The sequence below is a fragment of the Panthera uncia genome, assembly GCF_023721935.1.
Source record: "Panthera uncia isolate 11264 chromosome C1 unlocalized genomic scaffold, Puncia_PCG_1.0 HiC_scaffold_3, whole genome shotgun sequence".
Taxonomy (NCBI): Eukaryota; Metazoa; Chordata; class Mammalia; order Carnivora; family Felidae; genus Panthera; species Panthera uncia.
In genome coordinates this window covers 43,224,910-43,252,749 of record NW_026057584.1, presented here as the reverse complement: position 1 = coordinate 43,252,749, position 27,840 = coordinate 43,224,910, and the positions used below count along the sequence as shown (strand labels likewise).

The 27,840-nt window shown below is 37.1% G+C and overlaps 1 protein-coding gene across 15 annotated transcripts in view; it reads right to left on the bottom strand.

Moving 5' to 3' along the window:
- The window catches only part of STAT4 (signal transducer and activator of transcription 4), a 113,306-nt gene that overhangs the window by 14,040 nt on the left and 71,426 nt on the right, over positions 1–27,840 (bottom strand). For all 15 annotated transcript variants that reach the window (XM_049615290.1, XM_049615292.1, XM_049615291.1 and 12 more), the window contains 11 exons: positions 23,629–23,727; positions 21,404–21,496; positions 20,450–20,528; positions 17,260–17,345; positions 15,643–15,794; positions 13,697–13,855; positions 12,890–12,982; positions 9,935–9,994; positions 9,610–9,627; positions 9,429–9,522; positions 7,142–7,186 (listed from right to left, as the gene is read on the bottom strand). In XM_049615290.1, coding sequence (XP_049471247.1) covers positions 7,142–7,186; positions 9,429–9,522; positions 9,610–9,627; positions 9,935–9,994; positions 12,890–12,982; positions 13,697–13,855; positions 15,643–15,794; positions 17,260–17,345; positions 20,450–20,528; positions 21,404–21,496; positions 23,629–23,727 — 978 coding nt within the window. The remainder of the gene's footprint in view (positions 1–7,141; positions 7,187–9,428; positions 9,523–9,609; positions 9,628–9,934; positions 9,995–12,889; positions 12,983–13,696; positions 13,856–15,642; positions 15,795–17,259; positions 17,346–20,449; positions 20,529–21,403; positions 21,497–23,628; positions 23,728–27,840) is intronic.

Genomic DNA, 27,840 nt, shown 5'->3' with positions numbered 1-27,840 from the left:
TCAAAAAATGATCACCTCTGAAAAGTGGGTTTAGAGTGGGAAAGAGTGGGACAGAGATTGCTGTTTTCCTTGATGAAATCTTACAGCACCTTGCTATGTTCCCAAGACCAGCAGCACTGTCATATAAAAGCTTGTTAGAAAAACAGGATCTTTGGCCTTATCCTAAGCCTACTGAATCAGATTCTGCATTTTAACAAGAACCTCGGGTGGAATTTGTGAGGCCACGAGTCTCAATGTGCTGTATCCACATTATGTTTAGTCTCAAAAGAGTTGTGGAAAATTTGGAGATGGTATAAAAGCCTTCAACAATTAAAAAAAAAAAAAAAGCCTGTGGGAACCTGTAAACAGAAGTGGAATTATTGAGACTAGAAACTCAGGGTAGGATTGGAGGCAGCAGAATCAGCTTTAGGAGAAATGATCTAATATTAAATATGTATTAATAACAAGTTGGAATCTTCTTGTATTAAGCTTCAAATAATAAAAATAGTTCTAATATGATGATATGAAGGACAATTACATGAAGAAGACTTTATTGACAATGAGGAATGTTAAACTTAGGATTTGTTCCTGAAAAGGAAGCAGAAAGTTAAAGACTCCTCTCTCCCTTGGGTTAGACCCGTGTGATATCTCACATTGTCTTCAGGTAGCTGGATTCATGGGATTGCTTCTTACTGGGTTACTAGAAATTATGTTAATGGAAATTTTGCTTACAAATCCCTTAGACCATCCCTAAAATTACTCCCAGGACATCCAACGCATGAAATAGCTACTTTCCCCCCAAACCTCTCCTGTCTTGAAATAAATAAATTGCTGTTTCTTCGGTTGAGCATGAGATGAAGGAGTCAGGTTGTGTTTAGGCACCAAGTTGAACAAAACCCATATTTTTTAAACAACAGAGAATCTCACTGCCCTATATAGGGTATTTACACTATGCAAACCCTGGGACAAACGAAGAATCCACAATTTCAGGTTCACTAACGGGTGCCTTTCACATTCTCACTAAGTTCAATGGCAGACAGGATGATATAAGCCTGCGTAGAACATTTAAGAGGCTTGAGGCAAGCACAGATGGAGACCCACATACCATATGTCTAAACATTTAACCATTATAAATCAAATTAACAAACTGATATATGATATAGCCTCCTGCCTTGACATCTAACCTTTCATATTACCTAACTGGCCAGGTTTCAACTCCTCAAAGTTCCACTGGAACATGGTGGCCTGGAGAGAGGTGAGCCAATCTGGACCATTGCCCATTCCCTCTACCCCCACTTCCACCTCTGTGAGAAACCTCACTGACTAGCGTGGCCCACTGGCCTCTGCTTGTGCCTAGAAATATTTGCATTGGTGGTGCCATCTGTGCTTGGGACTCTGGGAAATCACCCTGCCTTGATCCCACAGACATCTTTCTCAGTAGGCGGGGGGGCACAGCTGGCAGACAGCTAAAGGGAGCCTTTTTGAGTATGAGGTCCTATCCATCCCCTATACTAATAGCCTCTATAGTCTAATTTATACAATTAAATGTAAATATGATATAATTATTCATGATTATAGATGATTTCCTCAGATCTCTGTGTTATGGCACCTGTGTATTCACAATCCAAAGTGTGAGAAACCAGGACTCCACAGACAGAGCAATGACGCTTAGAGTTGTCCATTAACATTGGGAAAAGGCTTCGTGCTTTGGTTATTACTTTACTGAACTGGAATGTAGATGGTGAGAGGTTTCTTCAGTGATTCAAACTAATATCTAATGATTAATTAAAACCTCTAATGCCGTTGTGAGGCATACTGAGAATGAAATCCAGCAAGGAAGCTGACACACAATACACATGACTGGAGAAAAGTGCTCTGACAAAAGGAAGCGTCATTAAATTTCAAAGCTTGCATGGCCATCGGTCAAAGTCTTTATTACTTTATCAGTGTAGTCCAAGCCAGGGACGCTATTCAATTTCACATTCTCAGGGTCTATTCTTTATAGACTGGGGAAAACATTGTGGAGAACGTGCACCATTAATGGCTGTGTTAAAAGCCATCCTAATCAGCTGAGATGATTATGGATTTAAAACATCCATATTTATGATATTTATATTATATGGCACTGAAAATATAAATGATTGACTTTATTGTACGTGTAAAGTCACTGTCCAGTGTACACACTGGATAATCTGCTAAGAAACTGGAAAAGTGGCAGAATAGCTTGACCAGGCTCCATCTGGAAAAAAAACACACAACCTCAGGAAAGGTAGGTATAGATGTCACCATATTCTTCTTTTCTCTGCTCAGTGCCAAATAATACACCCTGGAAACCTAGACTATGTTAACAAATAGCTATGGCTTTTGACTTGACAGGAAACCTCCGTTAAGAAAATATGACTGGGATAAAGCTAATTTTCACCTAAATTCCTTGCTTATCTCTTAACAAGCCACAGTCTATGATAATGTTTCATGGGGAAGACCACGTGGAATAGAAAACAATCATCCATTCACCTAGAGTGTATTTGTTGACTACCTATCATGTGCTAGACACTGGCTTAGATGCTGGGAAACAATGATAAAAGGGGAAATGATGGTACAATCACAGGAGATACAGACCCCAATCACAGAATCATAAGAAATAGATGGAAAATCTCAGCCTCACACAGTAAAATAAGGGGACTGTGTGAGGGTGCCACATAAAAAGTTAACGTTTTTAGTGTTATCCTTGTACTGACGTCTCTTCTAAAAAGTGTTGCCACTTCTTAAATTGTTCAGAAGGAAATCAACTTCCTGTGACAATGCATGGGCTAGTTGGCGTGTGAGTAGTGGATCTGTGTCTGAGAACCCTGAACCTTGAAAGAACATCTGTTTGGCTACTCTGTTCAATGAAACTCAAGTCACCCAGGCTTTGCTAATGGCTTCTTTGTGCTTCATGACTTTCCACCACATAAACAAAATTACCCAACACCTCAGTCTAAGACTAAAACTGTCATTTATCAGTTAAAGCCTACCAACAAAGAGCAAACTCAAGAGACTGCACTTCCAGCTTTCCTGTTCGAACAGTTTCCACATTTCAACAATCACTCTCTAGTCAGCATTTTGCCAGATAAGGACCTCTGGGAAAGTCTCCTTCCTGGGAATGTTTATTGTATAGGGATGAACTGATGCCTTCCAAGTTTGGCCACTTGGGAGGTGATGAAATTGTTTCTTCACAGTGGTTCTTCCAAGGAAAAGAACAAAGGTGGGAGAAAGAAGGAGTAATTGTTAACCTTGATTCTGTGACAGTGTGTCTACAGATTTCCCAAGGGATGTTGTGAAGTTCCAAAGCAAATTATTGAAATTAAATTCATTTTTTTTCAAAAAAGTAAAGCTCCTATGCCATGTTGCGCTCTTGCAGATTATAGAACCTTAGTCAAAAAAGCTTCCGAAATTGTCTAACTCCAATGGTTTTCAAATGTTTTTTTAACCTTGAAACACATTCTTGAAAAGAAATTTTCCATCTGGGTTCCAGCCTGTAAAATATATAAAACAGAGCTATCTTGACTAAAACAGGGGTGGGGGACCCAGAGCTCCACCGTTCACCTCCCCCGCCCCCCAAAATCCGGAGGTGACTTCTAAGGTACCTCTTTGGTCCTTCTGGAACGGTATGGGTCTAATGCAACTTCCTCCCTTCACCCAGTCCTATAGCCAGGATCCCTGTACAACCAGACCGATCACCTCTTTTTGGATAATGTGAGTCAAAGAGGCATGGGGGTGCTAGGGAGGCCTGGAGTGGTGCCCCTGGGGAAACTATCATTCATGACATCTTGGTCTGTTCTCAATCATTCAGTAATCATTCAGTCCAAGTTCTGACAACCACAAAAGCAGAACTGAGGGGCCCCATGTGTGCCCCGTGTGTGTGTGTGTGTGTGTGTGTGTGTCTGTGTCTGTGTATGCACGCGTGCCTATCAGACAGGGGGTGGGGACATGTGGGGTGGGAGTAGGAACCCGAGATATGTGATCCTATAAGAAGGGCACACACACGTGGTGCTTTGAGGTTTCAGGGACCTGGGGCCAGAGAAGGATGTGCTCACGGGCCCTAGAAAAGGAACATCTGCAGCCGAGCAATTTGGCAGTGGGCAGAGAAGGATAAGGATCAGCAGTTTGTCCTGTCAGGTACCATCTTTACAGTCATTTCTCCACTCGTGTAAATACCCGTTCTTTACAAAGGGGCAGCCTGGAGGGCTGATCAGGAAGAGCCATAGCAGACATCTATCGCACAGCACAGCACATCACAGTTGATTCTCACACATACCATGTCATTTGGTCCTCTTAACAACCCTCTAAGTGCAGATCAACATGATGCCCATTTTACAGATTAGGAACTGGGAGTTAGTGAGGGTAAGTGGCTTGAGCCAGGTCAGTTGCCTACAGGGGGCAGACCCCAACACGGTGCTATTTCCATCCCCCCACTGATGCACATTAAACATAAGGGAGAGGTCAAAAACAACATTTTCTGAGAAAGAATTCTTTTAAATTTCTTCTAAACTTTATAAGGATTCTGGCTAAGGTAGCTACGTGATTTCTGCGTGGGTGGGTACAGTGAGAACAGTAACAGCAGCGGCTGGAGTAGAGAAAGGATGAGATGCTCCTCACACACCTGCAAAGACCTCCCTTCTTGGAATCCCAGCAAACGGAGGGAACATGATGAGGTAAGGGGCAGGAGGAGGACAAAGATCAGTGCCAAACGATAATGCTTCTCCCAGGGCAGATCTTCCGATCCCAGAGGCAACATCGCCTAGTGGCCAAGAGCATGGATATGGGAGCCATGCTTTGAATCTTGGCCTGACCGTTCTGTGCCTCAGTTTCCCTAACTAAAATAAGTACACTAATAGCATCTGCTTCATAGCACTGTTGCAAGAATTACATAAATCAATGTCAGTGAAGCTCTTAGTGCCCAGTATATAGTAAATGCCACAGGAGGATTTGTTAAATAAGTTCTTATCGGGCTGTGAACTCCTGCTGCAGGTGCTCACAGATAAGGAACAACTACTATTTGAAATTTGAAAATGAGGTATCATATCCTACCTTCCTGTTTTCCTGACATTTTGATTACTACAATCTTTGGCCCTATGACTTTATGAACTCCATTTTATCACTAGATCTTCCCCAGGCTCTTTCCTGACTTCCTTTGATCACTCCTACTGCCTGGCCAACCCCTTGGGTTTTTTTTTTTTTGTTTTCTTTTTGGCCCATCTTTCTGAGCCCACTTGGTATATTTTGTGACTTCTCAGTTATTCCCGTAGTACATAAAACAACTTTCAGGTCTATGGTTTATTTTAAATGTACCTAGGAGTCATATTACAATTCCATCAACAGGGGGAGCTCAAGGAATAGCTTAAATCAAATTTTCTTGCTCTAGCAAACTTAGGGGGAAAAAAGGAAGAATACAATCATTCTGACACAACAGTACGATTTTGTTATTAATCCAAAAATAAGAGGAAATTCATTCGACGTAATATAAGTAGACAGTGTTAATAAGACATTGCTTGGTTATCATACGGTAGTAGATGATATACTTAGATTTCTTCTCTAAGGAAACCGGGGTAAAGATTTTGATTTTACATTTATAAAGATGACAACGTATTGGAGAGTTGACTATTTAGATTTATTTCCATTTGATCTGTTTTACTTAAGAAAAGTTAAGAAGCATTGTGTTTCGTCTATTCACACTTAGCAAGTACTATTCAAGGATGTTATGCTGCTTGAAGTGTTTGCAGCTCGGTCCAGAATTCCAGTGAGATGTGTGAAATAGATTTTTATTTATAATGTGCTAATGTGGTCAGAACAATAACTCTACTTTCCGGTTTACTAGAATATCCTTAAACTCAAAAGCTCTGCTCCTGTGGTATCTGGGTGGTAGAGACCCGTTTGCAGCTCTGGCTTAAGACAAGGCTTACCCTGGGAGGAAGGCTTAGTTCATCTTTGGTGTGGCTGTAATATTTGGCAAATGCTCTCTAAGCCATTAAGAGAATGAAGAATTTTTGGAAGAGAAAACGTAGTGTATTAAACCTGTTGTGGTCAATCATTGCGGTTTTGCGGGGAGAGCTAGATTGATTGCAGTTGAAAGCTGGATTTTATAAGGTGCTTTCTCCTTTCAAATAATTCCAAGAGATTTCTCATAGAGGCTGTGACTGACAATAAAGCCAGGAGATTGAATCCATATCAACCACACCAGAGATAAGCCTCACTATTTTACAACTGCATTGTGTAGATGATCTTGCATATGCAGCATCTCTGAACAGAGAGCGTTGGGCATTATACCCTGATCTGTAAAAGGAAAACATTTTCGCTATCAGATCATTTGCCAAAGGTCACATTTTCAGTCACTGTCAGAATACTCTCAAACCCAGGCTTTCTAATTCCAAATACGTTTTAGTTTTAGTATATTTAGTCCTAGCATCTAGTCCAACAAAACATGATCCCCAAGGCCACTTCCAACCCAGGATTTGCCCACTCTGTCATTTACTGACTCAAATGTAAATACTGGAATGGCATCAGTTTGTTCTGTTAATCAGTTTCATCCAGTGGAACACAAGCCTGAAGTAAAAAGGCAAGGTAACTGATACCATAAAGTAACAGGGCTGTTTTTCACGTCTGATTTTCATATAATATGTCATGAAGTTTGAGACTTAACTCTTATCTGTGGAAAATGAGTGATTTTAAGATGTTTTATAATAAGGGAGAACTGACTAAAGACATTACAGCACACCTGTGAAATGCAATTCAGTGCAGGCACTTTAAGTGATGTTCTCTAGGAGTATTTAAGGTTATGGAAAGCTGTTCACCTTACATTGTTATGTGGGGGAAAAGCAGGTTATGAAACAATGTGTACATATATTGTAAAGTAATATATACATAGATAAAGATCTAGAATGATGTGAACCAAAATGTTAAGTTTTTCTTTTAAAAGGGTATCATTATATGCAATTTCTATTTTCTCCTCTTTAAGACAAAACTTCTTAGACTGTTTGCACTTATCCAGCTTTACGTTTGTAACCAGAGAAACATGAATTTGACTTTACATAAAACTATAAAGGGCAGTTTAAAAGCTTTGTAAAAATAAGATATTATAGAGTTATTTCCTAAAAATAATTATCTTGTAGAAATCATTTTGTACCTCATTTCCTTTGCTTCCAGCACTGGACTTCATTTCCTTTGGTTGCTTTGCAAAAAAAGGAATAACAGCATTATCAATTAAATATCGAGTTGGTCATACCTATTGGAGTGATTTTCTGGGCCACAATTCTGCTTTCTAGAACAGTAACCCAGATGTCTTCTAATTACGGAAACCTGACACAGGTGCCCAGATTCAACAGAAAGAAGCTGACGGTTTCATCTCATGGGATGTCACTTTAGAAACTTTCACTAAGGGACGTGACGAAGTTGGCATACTGTTAAGACTATGATTTTCAGCCCACGTTTTGGAAAGAGGAAATCATGCTGGTTTTTTAAAATCTACTCAGCACTCCTTTGTACCTGGAAAGCATCACCTGAGCTAAGCTGCAATGGTTCTCAATCCCTGTGAAACCAACACAGAGGATTGGGAAAACAAACAATGGGAGGTACTATGCCACAGGACACAGCAAGCTACTACATGGCGTTAGAGACTCAGGGACACAGAAATATTCATGATATAGATGACTTCATTTTTAAAAAGGCAGACAACAGTTTACATAGTGTCTACAGTCTGATCTCACTTAAAAAGTACATACACAAAAGTTAGAAAAGAATGAAAATGAAAGTAAAGATGTAACAGTGCTATAAGGTAGTGAGATTACAGATGATTTTTAATTTTTTTCATTTTTGCCTCTCTGGTTTTCTACATTTAGTTTTGTATTAAAAAGCAACTAGAAGTTATTATGCGGGGCGCCTGGGTGGCTCGGTTGGGTGAATGTCCGACTTTGGCTTAGGTCATGATCTCACAGTGAGTGAATTCGAGTTCCGCATTGGGCTCGCTGCTGTGGACGCAGAACCCTTTTCGGATCCTCTGTTCCCCTCACTCTGCCCCTCCCCAGCCTCAAAAATAAAGTTTTTTTTAAGTTATTATGCAAAAGATAATATATATATAAATGCTTTGTAACTAGAAGAGCACCTTAAAAAGTAAGATTTTATTTTATGTGTTATCTCTCCTGGAGTAAAGACCTAACCACTTTTTTGGTATGTTCCTTGTCCTTTCCACATGACCTGTTTTGAGAGATAGACATCTCTAAGTTAAGGTCTCTTACAGCTTTATTTATTAGCAAACATTGTCCATTATTGAAAATTTCTTAAGAATAGGAAATGAACCTATGTGAAAAGAGTATTAGTTATAAGGATGTATAATACATAACTCCTCCTTACATTTTATTTATTTATCAGTCTCACACTGGAGGGATTCAGTGAAAAAGAAATGTACCCTTCAATAGTACAGACCAAACAAAAAAAAAATTAAAAATAAAAGCCAGCATACATTTGTGTATGCAGATATCTATTAACCTAAATTTTATCTTTTAGAAATTAGACCCTTTGAAGCTCACTTAGTGGTACCCCAACATTCGGGTGAGGTCCTTTCTAAGTGCTAATCATGAGTATCATGCATCTGGCAAGAAAAGCAGTAGAGTCTTTGGGAATCTAAGAACTATACAAAGAATTAGAAAGAAAGCAGGAAGAGAACTCTAGGTTAAGAGGAAGTGGTATGAACAAGAAGCAGCAGGTTGAGGCTGGGTCAGAAGCTTTCTAGACATGCCAAGGCAAACTCTGTGCAACCGCCAGACCCAGGAACTCCTACCTGCCCACAAGCTACTCTAAAAATGAAAGCACCTTCGGCCAGACATGTTGTTGCTGGATATCATTTCGTGGGGACATTTAAAAAATGAAACCAGGAATTCCTATCCATTACAAGACCAATCATGTCTGTTATTATTTCCAAAATATATTGAACAATTGCTGTATATACTCAGGTACTATCTCACCATTTTTGAGAACTTGGACTTCTGAGTTAAGTTACTGTGGTCTTTCTAACATTTTTAATTCTTCAATAATGGCATGTTTTATTTCTCAATGTGGCCCTTAATCTCACATAAGAAATGCCAGAAACCAAAATATATTTAATTATAAGGCCTATTCTTTTTTTTTAATATTTTTTTAAAGTTTTTATTTATTTTTGAGACAGAGAGAGACAGAGCATGAACAGGGGAGGGGCAGAGAGAGAGGGAGACACAGAATCTGAAACGGGCTCCAGGCTCTGAGCTGTCAGCACAGAGCCTGACGCGGGGCTTGAACTCACAGACTGTGAGATCATGACCTGAGCTGAAGTCGGATGCTTAACCGACTGAGCCCCCAGGCGCCCCATATAAGGCCTATTCTTAAGGATGTGTCTGATTTGGGAGGGGGAGTACCTTGTGTAATTTTACTGTTGAACTCACCAAATGTCGAAATTCTACTGAGAGACTCCCGTTAGAAGATTCTTCAATGGACATGGCTTTGACATGAGTTCCACAAAGAACAAATCTTCGATTGCTAGACAGAAAATCTTAGCTATTTACATGGTCTCAGGTAAAATACATTTATGGGACCATCAAAAAATATATAAAATAAATTTCTTACCTTAGAGTTGAAACATTCCTGTAAAACCAAGAAGATTCCTTAAGATGAGCTATTTTATGGATCTAGTAAAAACTTTCTTTGATACTTTAGAGAGTAGTATAATATAGTCATAAATTTTCATTTCAAGACTTTATAGTAAAATTTTTTAAAGAAATCTTCATTGGAGTTCTATTAAATGTTTGAACTTCAAAGTCAAATATTTGAAGTACATTGATATGTAATGTTAGAGAAATATATTTAAAAGTTTGAAATAATTCTATAGAATGAGGGAAGTTCTTTTTACAAAGTCTCATTTTCATGTTTCAAAATGAAATTAGAAACTTACTTGTCAATAGATGCTTTCACCTTTACCTGATAGTTCAGTTCTGGCAATTTTATTAGTAGTCTGGAAAGACACATAAATAAGAATCAGAGCCAAAAATTGAAAGTGCTAAGAGCCTTTTTATATTTAAGTATATAAATATATTGAATTTAGGTTATCTTCAGTTATATGTTAGTGTGATTCGTGGTTGAATCACTATATTGTACATCTGAAACTAATATAACACTGTAGGTTAACTATACTGGAATTAAAATAAAATAAAAATAAATAAAAATAAAAATGTACAATTCCTCTTTAGTTTGTCATGTTACTAATATTGACACCAGCCATTTCGTATCGTATTGACAAACATTTGTGAAGTACTTCCATATTGCTTTAGTTGATATATGTTGGATAATACATTGGCTAGGTCAGAAAAATAGCTATATATTTTGGCTAAAGTTCAAATTAGGGTTAAGTGTATAAATATAAGAAAAACATTCAAGTGTATCAATATGGCTCCATTTTATTCTCATATCATAAAAAAATTGTAAGCTTGGTAAAACTAAAATGTTTTGATGATAACTGTTTTATGGCAAAAAGTCTGAGAAAGACCACGCCTCTGGGATCTGAAAAATTCCAATTCAAATGTATTTGCAATCTTTAAGTACACTATGTAAGTCCCAGCAAAAATGTTCATAACTTAAAAAGATTTAATTCCAAACAAGTGATTAAAGATCAGAGTAAGAATTCCTTTAATTTCTTCTTCTGGTGTCAGATTCTTTATTCTTTTGCTTTTCCCAATCGTTTGAGTCATAACCTCTAATATACCCTCTCTGTGGGTTCAGTCGATTTCAGAGATATTAATCCAATCACTCATTCACTCATCCCAATCATGCACTCATCCCAAAACTCATTCATTCACTCAGCATGTATTGAGCTCCTCATGTATGGCCAGGACAGCCCTAGAAGTGTGGACGTAGCTACACATAAAGGGAAGAGGTCTAGCTAAATATAATAGATGGAACATGGAAAATGGAAATAAGCAACTAATTGGCATTAGAGAAATATAATCATAGATGATAGACAGCTCAAACAAAAGTGTGGGTAGAATGTGACAAAGGCTCCTTAAAAATCCTGCATGAAGCACAGGTTTGGTGTTAGGGTTTGGAATATGATAAGTGTGTAGTTGTTAGTAGTGAAGGGTGAGGAGGTCATATGAAATAGGGCAGCAAGTTTTCCCTCTCTGCCTTCCTATCATACTTCAGGAAGGATCTGATCCACTGTGAGATGCTGATGACTAAAGGGAATCCCATGTCACTGCTCCTTTTGAAATAGGAGGCTGGAATTCTTTGGGAAGGAGGGGTTTTAGGGAAAAAGTTTGAATATTAGTAAAGGATCATCTATCAAGACAGTGAAGAACAGGGTACAGAGAAGGATAGGGAACCAACAGTCAGGTGGAAGAGAAAAGCAGAACGCTGCTTTCAAATCAGGGACTAATGGTCTAGGCTCCTGGCAATCAGTTCAAACAACATGTAAGGTGATGCCCATTCAGGGAGCTTCTTCCACTCTGAACTCTTGGCTGAGAACATTCCCTAATCATCTCCCTTTTTGTCCCAGAGAGCATCTTAGACTTACCATTTCATCTCTGGGGGTATCTCAAGGAAAAGTAGGATGTTCACCACCCCTCTATCCTATTTCCCTTTAGTGTTACTCTCTTCTGGGTTGTAGAAATGTAGGGATGAGGAATGAATGAACAACTTTTGAAAATCATGAAATTTTGAAAGGGAACCTGGCCTCTGCCTTTTGTTCTTGGTTTTTAAGTCTTCCTACAAAATTCACACAAAGGAAATGATTAAGAATTTCAAGTCAGGTATTTAAAATGCAAACTGAAGAAAAATGCCTTCCCTTTAAAAATGGAGTTCTGAGGTGATGGATGTTAACTAAACTTATTGTAGTAATCATTTTGCAACTTATGTAAGACAAGTCGTTACACTGTACATCTTAAACTTCTATAGTGTATGTCAGTTACATCTCAATAGATTTGAAATGAATAAAATAAAATAAAATAAAATAAAATAAAATAAAAATAAAGTTCCAATAGTGATGTGTGATCAGGGACCCTATTGTGGGGCCTTAAATCACTATCTACCATGGCATCATTACCTCTCGTATGGTAGTCAGAGGTGACTTAGTGATTAGGAATTTAAAGCTTGGCGGCCTTGCAGATTGATGCATGATGAAAATCTTTGAAAGTTTGAGTTCAAATTCCTTATTTTAAGTGTCACTAGGGAAAATGATACGTCTTGGTTTCTCATGCTAATGGAAAGGATCAAATGCACAGACAAAGCAGCAATAACACAAAAGTCATATGTCTTTAAATCAGGTACATGGTAAGGATATATTGAAAATTAGAGCATTATGAGTTTTTGTGGAAAATCCTATAAGCTAGCTGCTGGGCAATCACAGGGGAAGAACATACCATCATATTTCATGGGTAAGATACTCAAAGCCTTTCATATTCTGTCCCCAATCTACTCAAGTCTACCTCTCCCTATTTCACATGCTTACAAAACAGACCCAGAAAGTCATTATTTCTGTCGTCTTGCTCTCCTACAATCCCACTGTCCTTCCTGTCTCTGCTCTTCCTGCAAGGTCCTTCCTCATAGGGACCACAAGGCTTTGCTAGCCTCTACCAAGTCAGCCTTTTCAGCCATTAATCCCATGATGCCTGACGTTGGGATTCCACACTGTCATGATAATACCCTTCAGGCCTTCATCATTATTGTCATATTCTTTACAAGCAGGGCCCTCATATTAACATTTCTGAGGGTATCTACCAAAGCTCAGTGCTGGGCATGCAGGAAGTGCTTAATAAAGAAGAGTTGAATGAAAGGCACTATGAGAGAAATGAGTTGTAATTAACGCAGTGGCCGAGGCTCCACAAACAAATGAAACGATAGAGCACATTCTGCCTACCTTAGCTTTACAGTGAACTGAATGAGAGTTTTAAGTACCATCGGTCTCTGAGGGTGGGTTGGCATGCATGGCTGTCGTTCAACCACAAATGAGCTAGATTAAAAGGAAATAAAGCACGTCTTGAAAACACTGAAAATATTGACAGGCTGAAAACCACAGAGAAACAGGATGCTGTCCTCTTAAAAGATCCAAATTTTCTACACTTAGAAGACATTCAAATGTCCATTAAGTTCAAATCTTTCCAAAGATTTCTCATAAATAGTTACCAGGAGATGGAAAAAATGCCTAAAGATTGTCCCTAAATAACAATGGTAAATAATTCTTAATTGTTATACTTGAGTCAAGAATAAAAGTCTATTTTTATCATACTAAACATAAAGGAAAAGTTAATTTCATGCCATCTTTGAACTGGATATTAGAATTTCCGGATATTAGAATTTTTTTTTAGATGAGCTAATACACATAAACATGGTCTCCACCCTTCATTTCTTGGATATATACTTAAGAAGAAATCATTGAAATCTTGTTTTCTAAAATGTGAAAAATGAACTTCAGCTGGATGATGTGCTTGGCTCATGGAAAATTGAGTCAGCTCTTGGGAGAAGTGTTGAATAAATAGTGAGGAGCAGAAAGGCTTCTGGAACTCTCTGTAGCTTTATTCCCTTTACCCTGAGGCTCACTGTTTAACACTTGCCTACCGCCCGCCCCCCCCATCACCTTAACACTAAAACCCCAGCCAGGGTGTCCTTACAACCCCACAAGACTGAGGCTTCCATGAGGCATTTAAATGAATAATACTTCACTTACTTCTTAAAAAGGTTGTAGATCAAGAAGGTGACTCTTTCTAGCAGATGGGCTCTTTGCATGGGGATGGGATCCCCTTCATATGTCATTTTAGTCGACTGCTCCTCTAATTTCTCCAATTGCCTTCTGAGTTGGAACAGACTTTCTGCCAACAGTGTAAAGCTATTGAACAGCAAATGAAAATCAGCAGATAGTTTTCCCATTTAACAAGCTACCGTTTTAACTATTAAACACACACCAGCAAATAATAAATTATTAAATAATTTTTCAATTAATACAATCATTTACTTAATTCCATTACAAGTTAGTGACAGTTCTGTATGTTTATTTCCCAAATTAGTTTTTTCTCTAAGATGTATGATGCATGGGAAACGTTTTCAACGTTTTCTCATTTTTACCTATAGTTATAGACATCATTTACAAAATTTTGTCAACATCTGAAACCAAATCCCTTTTAATTTTTTTGTTTACAAGTCTGTTAAACATATATATGTTAAGGATATGGTACTCACTAACGGGTAGAGAAAGAGCAAATTTAAAACTTTAAAAATATATGATATGAAGAGTGTTATGCATAAGAATACTAAAGAAAAAAGACAGTATGAAATGAACTGCCTTCCCCACTCCAGTATGTATTTTTCAAATCCTAAGTATTAGCCAAAAATTATCAGTGTATCTGTCTGGAGAAGGTACATGCTTAGAGTTTTACTCACTATGTGGCGATCTCACCTCAGAAATGGAGGTGGGCTCTTGGGCCTGAAGTTTAAGAGAGAGGCTGAAATGGATACTGAAGGGACTGTCCACTCCCAAGGAGGCAGGATATCTGGACAGACTTGCTAAGTCTTTCTGGCCCTGACAGCAGCTCTTTCTACTTAGAAGTTTATTCCCCACTTAGTGCTATGAAAAGATCTGTCAACCCCCCACAGAATTTGGTGTAAGCACACTTATCTGCTAAATTCTTGATGGCTTCCTTTGTTGTTTATCTTGTTTTCAAAACAAGGGATTACAGTGAGGTTAGGGAATTAAAGCATCTCCCCAAGGAAAATCAGTATGTTTTAAAAAGAGCCCAATTCCTTACTCTTCTTGACAAGTGGGACTGGCAGGGTGCAAGTGGCCCCAGTTATGCCATATCTCCCTTGTATTGCTCTGTACCCTTTGAAAGCAATTTTAGATTTCAACTGAACATTTTCCTTCTTTTTCATTATTTTTTCTAAGTGCTCATTCGATCAGATAATTTTATTTGGCACTGATGAAAAAGAAAGCCCTATCCACATTTTTTTTTCGAATACAAAGGATATCTGTATATGATAGCCTATGTGTATACAGTAGGGGATGCCCTGTTGTATTAGCCGTTTGAGATATTTCATTTAAATACAAAAATAAATCACTTTGTTGAACACACAAAACTAACGTTGAACCCTGACTTCTTAAGATATACATTTAAAAACTAAGATATCTTTTTTTAAGCTTTTGAAGTTAGTGCTTCTTATGTCCTTATAGAAAGCTATATTTATTGCAGGTTTCAAAAACTCACTTGAGTCTTTTAAGATTAATATATTAGATGAGAAAAAGTAAGCATTTCTGATGCATTCTATAGACTTCTATAGACGCTTTGTTTTTGCCCCAAAGGAATAAAATTAAAAACACATAGGGGCGCCTGGGTGGCTCAGTGGATTAAGCATCCAACTTTGGCTCAGGTCATGATCTTGAGGTCTGTCAGTTCAAGCCCCGCGTGGGGCTCTGTGCTGACAGCTCCGAGCCTGGAGCCTTCTTCAGATTCTGTGTCTCCCTCTCTCTCTGCCTCTCCCCTGCTTGCATTCTGTCTGTCTGTCTCTCTCTCAAAAATAAATAAACATTAAAAAAAAACACATATACATCTCTGGCTGAGCTACACTGAAGCTTTGTACTTCCTGTGGTTTTCACTAGAAACTAAAGTCAATTCGCTTTACCAGTTTTGAAGCTGGTCGAGCCCATTGTGGAGCGGTCCTCCAATGCAGGCGATCTGCTGGCGCCTCTTCCAGTCCTGCAGCTCTTCCATCAGCATGCTGTTCATTAACAAGTCCGTTTCATTGACTATTTGTGTCATTTTACTGAGGGCTTCCTAAAAACAAAGGTGACTACTGAAAAGATTTTCAGGAGACACAACCAAAGTCACTTATAATTCAACCTGTAAAACAATTTGTCTGACCTGGAAGATAGAGGCTTGGTTACAATTCTCACTACATACTTTATGAAATACTACCTTATAGTTATCATAGCACTGCCTTTTCAAACTATTAAATTATCACAAATAACATCACAAAGAAAGAAGCATGACCACAGTTAGCAATCTCGTAATGTAATATCATTTAGTGTAAATGTATTGAGTTTGTACCTCCTATGACAATATTGAATCTTCTAGTCATGCAGCCATTTCTCCATTATTTAAAAAGACACAGATTAAATTTATATTCTTATAAATATGTTTATTCATTTATTTTTAAATGCAATGACTAAAATTGGAGCCTTTCTGTATTAGTTTTTATTAGGTCTTTATCTGAATTTAGGAAGTATAGCTTTCAAAGGCCTAAGGATTAGCAGTTGTGAATTCCTATCCTGGTTCTGTGACAAGCTATGTGAATTTGGATAAACCACTTAATTTGCTGGAACTTTACATTTTGATCTATACAATCAGGTGAATGGACAGAATTATTTCCGAGGTTCCTTCTGTCCTTAAAATCTTATTTCTGAAGTAGAATAAGATAGCATGCATAAAGCATATAGTATAGATTCATTATGCATAAAAGCATTAAGCTTATCTTGGATTAAATACTTGCATGCTTAAAATCTGATATCTAACTGTTAAAGTTTATAATTTAAGGTGAAAATAAATTGTACATTTATCTGTGCTCACACAAATTCCTGCACAAAAAACGAAGCCAAACTTTTAGAAATAAACTCTTGACTTATCAGTAACAGCTCAGATTTCAATGCATTTATTTTCAAGGAGAGATAGAAAGTTGAAATAGAAATGTTTCCCTTTTTAAAAAAATATTTCATTTTGTCAGAAAGGAGTTCTTCCTCTCCGTGAAAGGAGGTTAGATTGAATACGCTCAGTTGTCAATGAACTATCCTGAAATCTAAGAAATTACTTAGCATGAGGTCATTTTTCAGAGTAGAAACTGGAACATTGATTTTTCTATTAAAATTTTAGTAGTCATCAAATAATATTTTAATTATACATGTGTAGGAGAAACCACATCAGCATATTAAGTACAGAAACTAAGACAGCCAAGTCTGAAATAGTGGCAAATAAAAATTGGGTAAAACATTCACCTTGAAATTAATGGTAGCTACAGTAAATGTACAGCATAAGCAAGATAAATAAACTCACAAGAGGTCCAACTTTGTGAACTTAGCAAGAGAAGCATGGCAAACAGCATGGCACTCTTTCTAGAAACATTGCCATCTATTCATTCAGCTTAAATAGAACTGAAGGAATCCAAGAGCTTGATTCTTTTCAGTAGGATCAAATACAGGAAAAGGAGAAAAACGGGCAAAAGGCCAAATTAAAGTTCTTTGCTAACCTTTCTCTTGAAGTCGAGACTGTTAAGCATTTCTTGCAGAGTCAAAACTTCTTGATTCATTAGGGCATTGTTCTTGTCCCCCTGATCTGTGAAGGAAAAGAGATGAGATGTGGAGTCCACTCCAAGGCAAAGGTCTCTGTCCTGAAAGCTACATCTGCTGCAATTCCCATCCTTAAGTCTTAAGATACAGAAGCCTAATGCAACTGTTAGAGATGAGCATGAAAGTAAGTCCCTATCTGCTCATTTGCCAGGAAGGATCACCACCAAGTAAGCCAGTGAGCTCTCTATCATACAGACCTTGACGGAAGACCATTCTTCACACCATGTTCCTTTTTGGGGCAGAGAGAGAGGTAAAAAAGTTTTTGAAATGTATTCCTTTTTAAGATACCTCTACATTGATAGTAACCCTAGCTGGTTGGCGTAAGTAGGAAAGGGACCTGTCTTTGTGCCCATTAATCATATTTGACTCCTCCTGATGCCTTTACCCATCTGCCTCACTCTACTTGATACCCAGGAATTATGGAAAACTGCCTGAAGAGTTGCAGTTTTACCTACTTAGTCTCATGAACTAATAACGATGAAGTCCTTTGCTTTCCTTTTTGTCCTTTGGAGAATGGGCTTGCCTCACAGTAAAACTAAAAGCAGGAAAGAGTTACAAATTAAGAAAAATCTCTGACTGAAAAAAACCTGAGATGGTTTATCCTCTTAAATGGGAGATGTGCAATAAACGTTGTATTATTTAACTTGAACATTAAACTTTATTGGTATAGAACAAGTGGTTATTTATAGTAACTGCTCGTCGGTGAAAAGTGAAGGGTGGAAATGCCAATCTGACCTGTGTGATTGTGAAAAAGAGGCCCCAAAACAACGTGGGGCCCAATTTCTCTACAAAATAGCACTGACCTCCAGGAAATCATTCTTGGTTGTATTCACAAATTCGCTAACTCCTAGATCCCACATGTAGCAAAATCTTGCTTCTACAGCATTTTATTAACTCAAAATTCATTAGCTAATACTTTCAGTCTTCACCAGCAAGATATAACTTGTGTTCATGTGTCTTTCATTTCACTTAAAACATTTCATTTCACGGGGTTCATGGGTGGCTCAGTTCAGCTAAGTGTCTGACTTTCCAGCTCAGGTCATGATCTTGTGCTTTGTGAGTTTGAACCCTGCATTGGGCTCTGCGCTGACAGCTTGGAGACTGGAGCCTGCTTCGAATTTTGTGTCTCCCTCCCTCTCTGCCCTTCCCCTGCCCGCGCTTTCTCTCTCTCTCTTTCTCTCAAAAATAAACATACATTAAAAAAAACCATTTCATTTCACTTATAATCAACAAAATGAATACTTGTTGATTTAAGTGATAGAATGATCAATTTGATTGTTCGTAATGCTCGTGAAGCACTGATAATATCAATATAACTCTAATTGTAATATGCTAAGTTCAAAGCAATTCTATCGTTTAATGTATTTTGTTGCATTCTACTTCTTTTTTAACAACTTTTTTTTAATTAAGTGGGCTTCATGTCCAACCTGGGGCTTGAACTCATGACTTTGACATCAACAGTCACATGCTCTACCTATTGAGCCACCCAGATGCCTCTACATTCTACTGTTTAAATTGGTGACTCACATATGAGATTTGGGATGAGACTGCATTCAATGGGCTGGAATGCTTGATTAAATTTGTATTTCTAAACCTTTTTAGGATCGTGGACCCCTTTGATAATCTGATGAAATGCATGTTTGTGCCATTTTTTTCTGAAGGGAAAAATTATACATATAAGCAACTATGACTATTTTAAACATGACCTCATAGGAGCCAACACATCCTGAAGATGCCAGGAGAACACGTCACTTGTCACCTATGCCAAACAAGATTCCTATCCGAATATCTTTGCTTTTAAATCTTAGATCACAGTTAAGCATTTGGTCACAGTCATCCATAGTTCCTTCCAGAAGTTTTAAGCTAACATCTCAGTAGTTAAAAATGCTTCAGTAAATAAAAGATTTCTATCCGATTTGTTTTGAAAAATTATTTGAAAATAATTTCAGAATTACGAAAGAGTTGCGACAATAGTACAGTTTCCATCTGTTCTTTATCCAGCTCCCTCTAATATCTTACATAAGTGTAGTACAATTACCAAAGCCTGCAAATTGTTTGGTACATCTGATTAGCTAATCTAGACCTAATTGGAATTTCCTCAATTGTCCCACTAATGGCAGTACACTTCGAATGATCAATCCGTTGTTACTTGTAAATTTTAGACCTTATAAATATTCTCATTCTTTCATTGCTTTTTTCCCTTTCCATTTTTTAAAAAACATCTAATTGTAAACAAACTCAGTGTTTAATCACAAAGATAATCAAATAATTGCAGTGTTCTTACGTTCTGACATTCATACAATTATTGAAATTATGTCTTTGAAGATTTTTTATGATACAGGGAAATATTTAAATTAAAACTTCAGTTTAAAATGCCATACACAAAACTGTGTGTTATTATTATTTTTGCAAATAAATAGATATGTATGTATTTGAATATATAGGGAAAAGGCTGGAAGGAAATATACTAACATTTTGACAGTGTTTATCTATAGATGGTGGAATTTTGTATGATCTTTAATTTTTTAATGCTTTTGTCTACTTCCCAAATTTCCTACAGTGAATCACATTTCTACTTACAATTAAAAACAATTTTTTTTAAAGGAGGCTCTACGCTCTAGGTGGAGTTTGAACTCATGACCCTGAGATCAAGAGCCTCATGCTCTATTCACTCAGCCAGGCAGGCACCCTGTATTTCTACTTACAACTTAAGAAATTATATTTAAAACACTCATTTAAGGATGATATTAGTAATTTCTTGATAATTCTAGGAACTATTATTACTTTTCTTAGTTGTGATAATGATATTTTGATTCTGATTTCTCTTGAGCTGTATAATTTACTTTGAATTGGTTGGTATACACACACACACACACACACACACACAGACACAGACACTCACACACAGAGAAAGAGAAAGAGGGAAAAGGAGGAAGCAAAATACTCTCCTGCACTCTCTCTTCAAAACAAAAACAAAAGCACTTCACTCGGGGAAGTAGATCAATTTATCAATTTTGTCAGTAAAGAAGAAGTCCTAGTCATGTTGTCTTTATGTCCCTAGGTCGAACTATAGACAAAATAAAAACTTACCCATTGTCTGAATTGTTTTATACCTGTAGTCAAATTCATCTTGCAGGTCTTCTAAATATTTGGTGTCTTGTTCTGTCATCTTTTTACAAAATAAAACATAGTCTGTTGTTACATGTAAGCACATCCGGGAAATATCATCATCAGTATTTCAAAATACACTATTTGGGGCTTCAGTCATGTCCTAGACGAAGTGTGTACAATCTACATTTCTAAAGAGCTAATTCCCATGAAGTTTGAATAGCACTGGAAGAACCAGACAAAATGTTCTCTTCATTTTTTCTTCCTGATTGTTTGAAAATCTTTCAGCATCTTGCCTTTTATCTCTCGGTTCCAAATGATGCTACTAATAACTTTTTTTTTTATTATTGGAGAATATGGATACCTTTTCCCTTTTAGTTCCCTACAACTCTGCACTAATGGATCAGTTATCTTTTCACTGAAAGGCTCTATTCTAATCTGCTGTACTTTATGACAGTTCAGCCTACAGTCCCTCTCTGCTTCTTAGAAAAATATCTATGCTTCCTCTATGTCTCCTGTTTGTTTATGTTTCAAGATTTCACTTTGCTTTTCTCCAAACGTGGTGATATCTTTCTGCTCAGACATAATAGGTATTAAGTGCCAAGGTCTGGGCTAATGGCTTTCCTTACATCATCTCATTTGTCCTCACAACAAGCCCGTGGTGGTGGTTATCCTCACTTTTGCAGATGAAGATGCAGACATTACAGATGTGAAGGTTAGAGGCTTAGAATTTGGGGGGCGGGGAGCTCCAGTCTCCAGTAAATTGAAGTTGAAAAGTTTCCCCCAAAGAAATCTTTTCTAATATGAACATAGTGTGTGAGAGATAGTTATCTTATTGACAAGTTACCCTATGATTTCTGTATGTACTAGCTTTGGGCACATAAGAAAAAGAGGCACAATTAGGGCCACCTTGCTAATTTTTCATGAAACACTCACCTGCACACTATTTTTAATGGCAGTCACTTTGTGCTCCACATTCCTCTGCCTTTCTGAAACTGAAGAACTTTGTAAGGATTTCTCCAAAGGTCCCTAGAAAAAAGATGTCTTGAACTTTCAGTGATGTGGATAAAACAAGTTTATAACAAATAACAAATGTAGCATATGTAGCATACTTTGAACTGAGGCTTGGATCAGTATGATACGGAACATTCTACAGCTATTAAAAAGCATGCTTTAGAAAAATATTTAATGACATTTAAAGTAGCACTAAGTTGTTAAGAAAAAGAGCAAATTATAAAAACACCATGTGTTTGTGATCTCTAGTTCTTATATATGTATATGTATGTAGAAATATATGGATATATGCATAGACATGTGAACTTAAGTACACACACTAAAATGTTATCAGTATATAAGTGAAGTTACGGATGATTTTATGGCTTAAACTTTTTTTCCTAACATTCTACAACAGACCTATTGTTACTTTCGAAATTCTATAAAATGAATACATGTAATTTAAAAATGAGTATAGAGGCTACGTTAAGTTGGACTTAAATTCAGAATTAGGGATGTTGAATCTGCTGGGATGAGATTTACTTTTACACCGGAACAAAAGGGAGCTCACTAAAGAATATCTGAAACTGTTAGCCTAGTTAAACAGAAAGGTGCTAACCAACTTTTCCAAGCACCATTTCTTGGCCATTCAAATAATCTAACATTGAGTGTTCCTCAGATACAAACAAACAGAGTGTATTCCTTTGGTATCAAAGTATACAGATACCCAGAGATGAGAGAACATCAGCAACCTGTTTACCTTATAGCTGGGCCAGGAGCTACGGTTAGAAAGGCTGATGACCTGACCAAGCAAATCGGGTGGAACCTCAAGTAGAGCCGATGCGGTTGGCTGGCAGTCAGGTGTTCTTTCAACTACACCACATTCTTCAGATTGGAAAATATTTATAAAGTTCCTTCTCTCTCATTTTGTCTTCAGTTATTTCTCTCTGTCTCTCACTCTCTCTCTATCTATAGATCCATCCAGATATTTGTATATTGGTTTGAAGGTTTGAAATTTACAATAGTGCTTCTTTTATGGTAGCATGTGGTACCATGCTGTGGCATGCATCTGGGAGATTATTTGTAGCTTCTAATTCGACTGATATCTGACATTTGAAGAGAACAACACACACACACACACACACACACACACACACACACACTACAATGACTAGAGATAAGAGGGATATAGAAAAGCAGAGTTGAGGATATATAAGAATATCATATAATAGTAGTCATAGAACCTTAATTTTTACCCAATTATGAATCAAGCTATATTTACTTTAGCAGCACTATACTTTAGATTTTAAATTAAATAAAAATGATACTGCCCTTCTTCATCTAAGAAAGAAGAAATTGTTAAAATTTCATCCTTCTCCCAAAACAACCATAACCTGACAATAGTTAAATCTAAAAATTCTTAATAGTTCCAAAAAAATATACTTTTCTTGGGCTTTTAAAAATAAATATAGTGGTGTGATTTACTAAATTATGGAGGATGTCATTTGGAAAACTGATTACTTACATATTCTTTCCTTTTTATAAGGATTAACTGAAAAAGTATTCCCAAGGGCTTCATTCTTTCCTCTATGAGTCTTGGTTGGGGGCTCTGAATTCATTCAGGATAGGGTGATAAAATAGAATCTCAAAAATGGCAGGTGCAAAGTACATTGAAACAATCCACAAGCAAGTATTTGTGGAGTTTCTAAAAGATAAAGTTTTTGCTTGTGGAGTAGTTTTGGACTTTTGGGGTAGGAAATTGGGAGATATAGAAGGTTTTGAGCAACATTAATCCCTAAGGATAAACACGCTGAGGGAAGCAAAATCCAAATGGTAGTTAGGAATTCAACCAGGAGATAGTTAACTATATTCCCCAACTGGTGTTTTAAGATCATGAATCAGAGGGTGACCAATGGAAACAGAGAAGAATGTATAGATAAGATTCCAGAAACAAACTCTAGACAGACGAGGTAATTATCTCAGTATGAAGGCAGGGACAAAGAACTACTCAAAAATGATCCTATGACCTTGATTCCAAGTGATTGGAAGGATGGTTGGCACCATTAGCATAGGTAGAAGGAGATGGATGGGAAGAAGATAAGAATTTATCTGTTTCAGAAAAATTGAGTTCAAGGTGATAACAAGATCACAAGCTCAGAAAATATTACCTGAACGGGCATGTTGGCTGCAGCCAATATCCTCCTCTCTTCCCTTAAGCAGTTTGAAATGACCACAGCTACATGCATTGGATTTCCATGAAATTTTCCCTGAAAAAAGTGAGCAAAAACAACATAAAAGCTTAAATGTATACATCGTAAAGAAACATCACTACTTGCAAATCAAAAATAACCTTTCATTAAATATAGGAAATGACTTGGGATTTATTTCAACAATTTGCCCTAAAGCCACAGCAACTTATATTGTGAATGAAACTCCTATGTAGCATATTGCTGTGTCCTCAAAAATCATTTTTAATAATTAAAGAGTTCTTGAACACTTCTGTAGGAAAGGCTCTGAACGCACACTCAGGAGGTTCCGTTTATTTTATGCGTAAGATAAGTTTTAGGTAAAAGAGTTACTTCTTCGCAAATTATTATGAACCAGGTGGTCCCAGCTGTTCACTTGTTAACTCTGTACTTTATGGTATGCTTCAAGCATTCTTCGGTCCAAGCCTTTCATGTCGACTGGCTTATAACCGTGAGTTTACTAGAGTGGAACTATCACACATTTCAGCAATAATATGTTTTTTAAATATTTATTTATTTTGAGAAAGATAGATTTATTTTGAGAAAATATTTATTTATTTATTTTGAGAGTGAGAGCAAGGGAGGGGCAGAAAGAGACAGAGAGAGGGAGAGCACTCTTGTACCGTCCATACCGAGCCCAACAGGGCGCTCTGTCTCACGAGCTGCAACATCATGACCTGAGCTGAAACCAAGAGCTAGATGCTTAACCAACCGAGCCACCCAGGCGCCCCTTAGCAGTAATACTTTTATCACACCTAAGCATATACTTTTTTATTACCTATGCAGACATTGGCAGCTGGCAGTCTGTGGGTTTAATTCAGCCACTAGGTATGTTGTGTAAGTTCAAATATTGTAATCCCTCCAGGGGAAATGTGTGCCAGATTGTCCACCACTGAGAAATCCAGGCACTGATTTACCTCACTTGCCAGGGCCCTGCAGGGGTCTGAGATGTCTTGATTTATAAAACTATCTGCAACAACACCATTATTTTAGGAGTGTTAAACTTCTTTGTTACGAGGACTTTTCCAAGCCAGGGTTAACAGGATGCTTAATAAATGTAGAAAAGTATTTAGTTTCCCTCCACCCTCCTCTCTGAAGGAGGTGATAATTATCTACGAAACGGTCAAAAGGTCAATAACAGAAAAAAAAAAAAAAAAACCAGAATAACGACCCATAAAGTGGAAAATTGGCGATTAATCAAAAGTAAGATTATGCAGATTGATAAACCAAAGGATTTTTCAAGGAAAGAAATGAGGTTGTAAACATTTTTATGACCTTCACTGCTGCCATAACTTTATTAGGTGATGCACATCAGTTGGGACTTTTATTTGTAAACCTAGGGTAAACACCAAGTTTCTGAGTTCCTGCTCTTCCATATTCTACAACCTGCAAAAACCTTTCTTCCCTCTTAAATAAGAAAGCTCCAAAAGAAAAAAAAACAACAACAAAAATAAACTGACAACAGCCCATAAGGTAAAGAAATGAAAATGATTCTATTTCTTTAGCAAACATACCAAATTTCCCATTTCTGCATGCTGACAATTTCAGACAGTCTCTAGTTAGAAATTTGCTCCTGTTGTTAATTTTCCTATCTATTGATTTTTTTCCAAATAACTCCTGTTCAACTTCCCAAGAAAGATAATGCTTTCTCATTTTGCCTTTAATTTTTAAGTATTCTGGTTTTAAAAATAGAGGGCTTCTTCTTCTAGGGCTCATTTGGAGGCTCTGTTATTTATGTAAACTTGAAAACTCTTCCCAAGATCTGGAGTTCTGCTAAGACCCTGAGAATCACCATTATTTGTCTTTGTTTTTCTCACCCTTATGGGAGCTTTCCCGTGATCATTCAGATACTATCTTTCAACATTTCTCAGCTCTGTTGTGTACATTTTCATTTTCCTTTCCTGCTTGAACTATTTTACCTTCCCTTTCAGATTCAACTTCCCCTCACATCTTACAAGGTTAAACTGTTTATTTTTCTCCCTTAGTTAAAGAGAGCACAGCATCACCATTGTTTTCATCTAGCCTATCTTTTCACTTTTCCTTCTGCATTTTTCTAACTTAGTCCTTCACTTAACTGTATGAGACAAAAATGTCTCATGGAAAATTGATCACTACAGATTCAAAACCAAATTAGTGCTTTTTATTTTGGTAAATATCAATGATGTACTCCTGTTCATCTTTCAGTTACCATGTGTATGAACCTTAAAAAAAAAGAAAAAAGAAAAGCAATCAAAACCGAAACCAAACGCAACCCAAACAAAACAAAATAAAAAACATCCCTGTGTTGGTGGGAGGAAGGAAGGAAGATAACGCCAGAGAGAGAAAACTGCCCATTTGCTGTTGGGTGTGTGTCTGTCTTATATATGGGTAGCACATTATCTTCTGCCCTGTGGCTGTGCTTTCATAAGTGCCAATGAATAGAAGTATTTATTTTGGTGAAATCAAACTTATTAGTTCTTCCCTTTATGATTAATGCTTTTTATGACTTAGGAAGTTTTTCCCTAACCTGAAGTCATGGAGGTTTTTTCCCTGTTACCTTTTTATCATATTGTTTTTCACTGTAATTCTCTTGGAGCTTGTTGGTAATGAGAGGTCCTTTTCACATTTTTCTATGTGGGTACCCAGTTCTGACAATATTTACTGACTTCTTTCCTCCACTGTGCTCTGCTGGGTTGAGTCTCATACATCAAGTGTCCACATGCGGGTGGGTTTGCTTCTGGACTCCATTCCATCTAGGATTCTACCTATCTCTGTTTTATCAACCAGCTATCTTAATTACTAGAGCTTTATAATAAGTTTCGACGTCAAGCAAAATAGGTTTCTTTGCATTTCCATATAAATTTTAGAACCAGCTTGTCTGCCTGCAGTCACGCACATGATCATGTTGAGAATTTAAATGTTGCTAAATCTTTAGATACATTTGGGAAGCTTGGCATCTTTATAATTGTGTTCTAATCCATTTATTTAGGTCTTCTTTAATGTCTCTCCATTAAGCATTATAATTATCTATGGAGATCTTACACATTGTTTTGTTAGGTTTATTTCTATATAACTGGTATTTTTGATAATAGAATAAATTATATCTTTCTTTCCTAATTATTTTTGCTGGTATGTAGAAATATATTTGACTTGCATATATTGATTTTGAATCTAGCAACTTAGCAAAAATCTTATTGACTCTAATAATGTGTGTTATTTTTAACTTTTAATGTTTATTTATTTTTGAGAGAGAGACAGAGTGCGAGCAGGAGAGGGGCAGAGAGACAGGGAGACACAGAATCGGAAGCAGGTTCCAAGCTCTGAGCTGTCAGCACAGAACCAGACACGGGGATCAAACTCACAAACCGTGAGATCATGACCTGAACCTAAGTCTGACACTTAACTGACTTGGTCACCCAGGCACCCCTCTAATAATGTATTTTTAATATCTCTTAACAATTTCTAGCAATTGATCTGTAAACTCTCTCAGATTTTCTACGTACACAAATCATATCTTATGTGAATGTTGATAACATTTTTCTCCCTTTTCTATCATTTAACTTCCATCAGGATTTTACCTTCATCCTACGTCTTGTTTAGAAATAAATGTTTTGGTTAATTTCCAAGCATAGGGGTTTTCTACTTCTCTGGGGGTTTTTTTTCCCACTCATTTTCTATAGATTAAAAAATTCTAATCAGAGTAGATGCTCTGAGTGACTTTAACCACTTAAAATTTGCTGAGACTTGCTTTGTGGCCCAGCAGATGAACCTTCTGTAAGTGTCCCGTATGAGCTTGTGGGGAATGTGAAGTCTGCATGCAGTGCAAATGTCTTACACAGGTTCATTAGCCCAATGTGTGTCAGTTGTTTTGTTCAGATTTCTGCATCTCTGTTGATTTTTTTTCTGATTAATTTAACCAGTTATTGAAAGAGGCATGTTAAAATCTATCTTGTGGATTGTTCTCCCTAGGGTTCTCTCACACACATTCAGACGTATTATATACTAGTGAGTCAATCCTGCCATTTCTGTGAACTGAACTTTAATGATGCGTTTAGCTTTGAGGCAAAAATATAAACTATGACATAATGCTTTTTATCACTTGGAAATTTTATTTTATCCTTATTGAAAGAACTCTGGATTTATTTCTATAGAGAT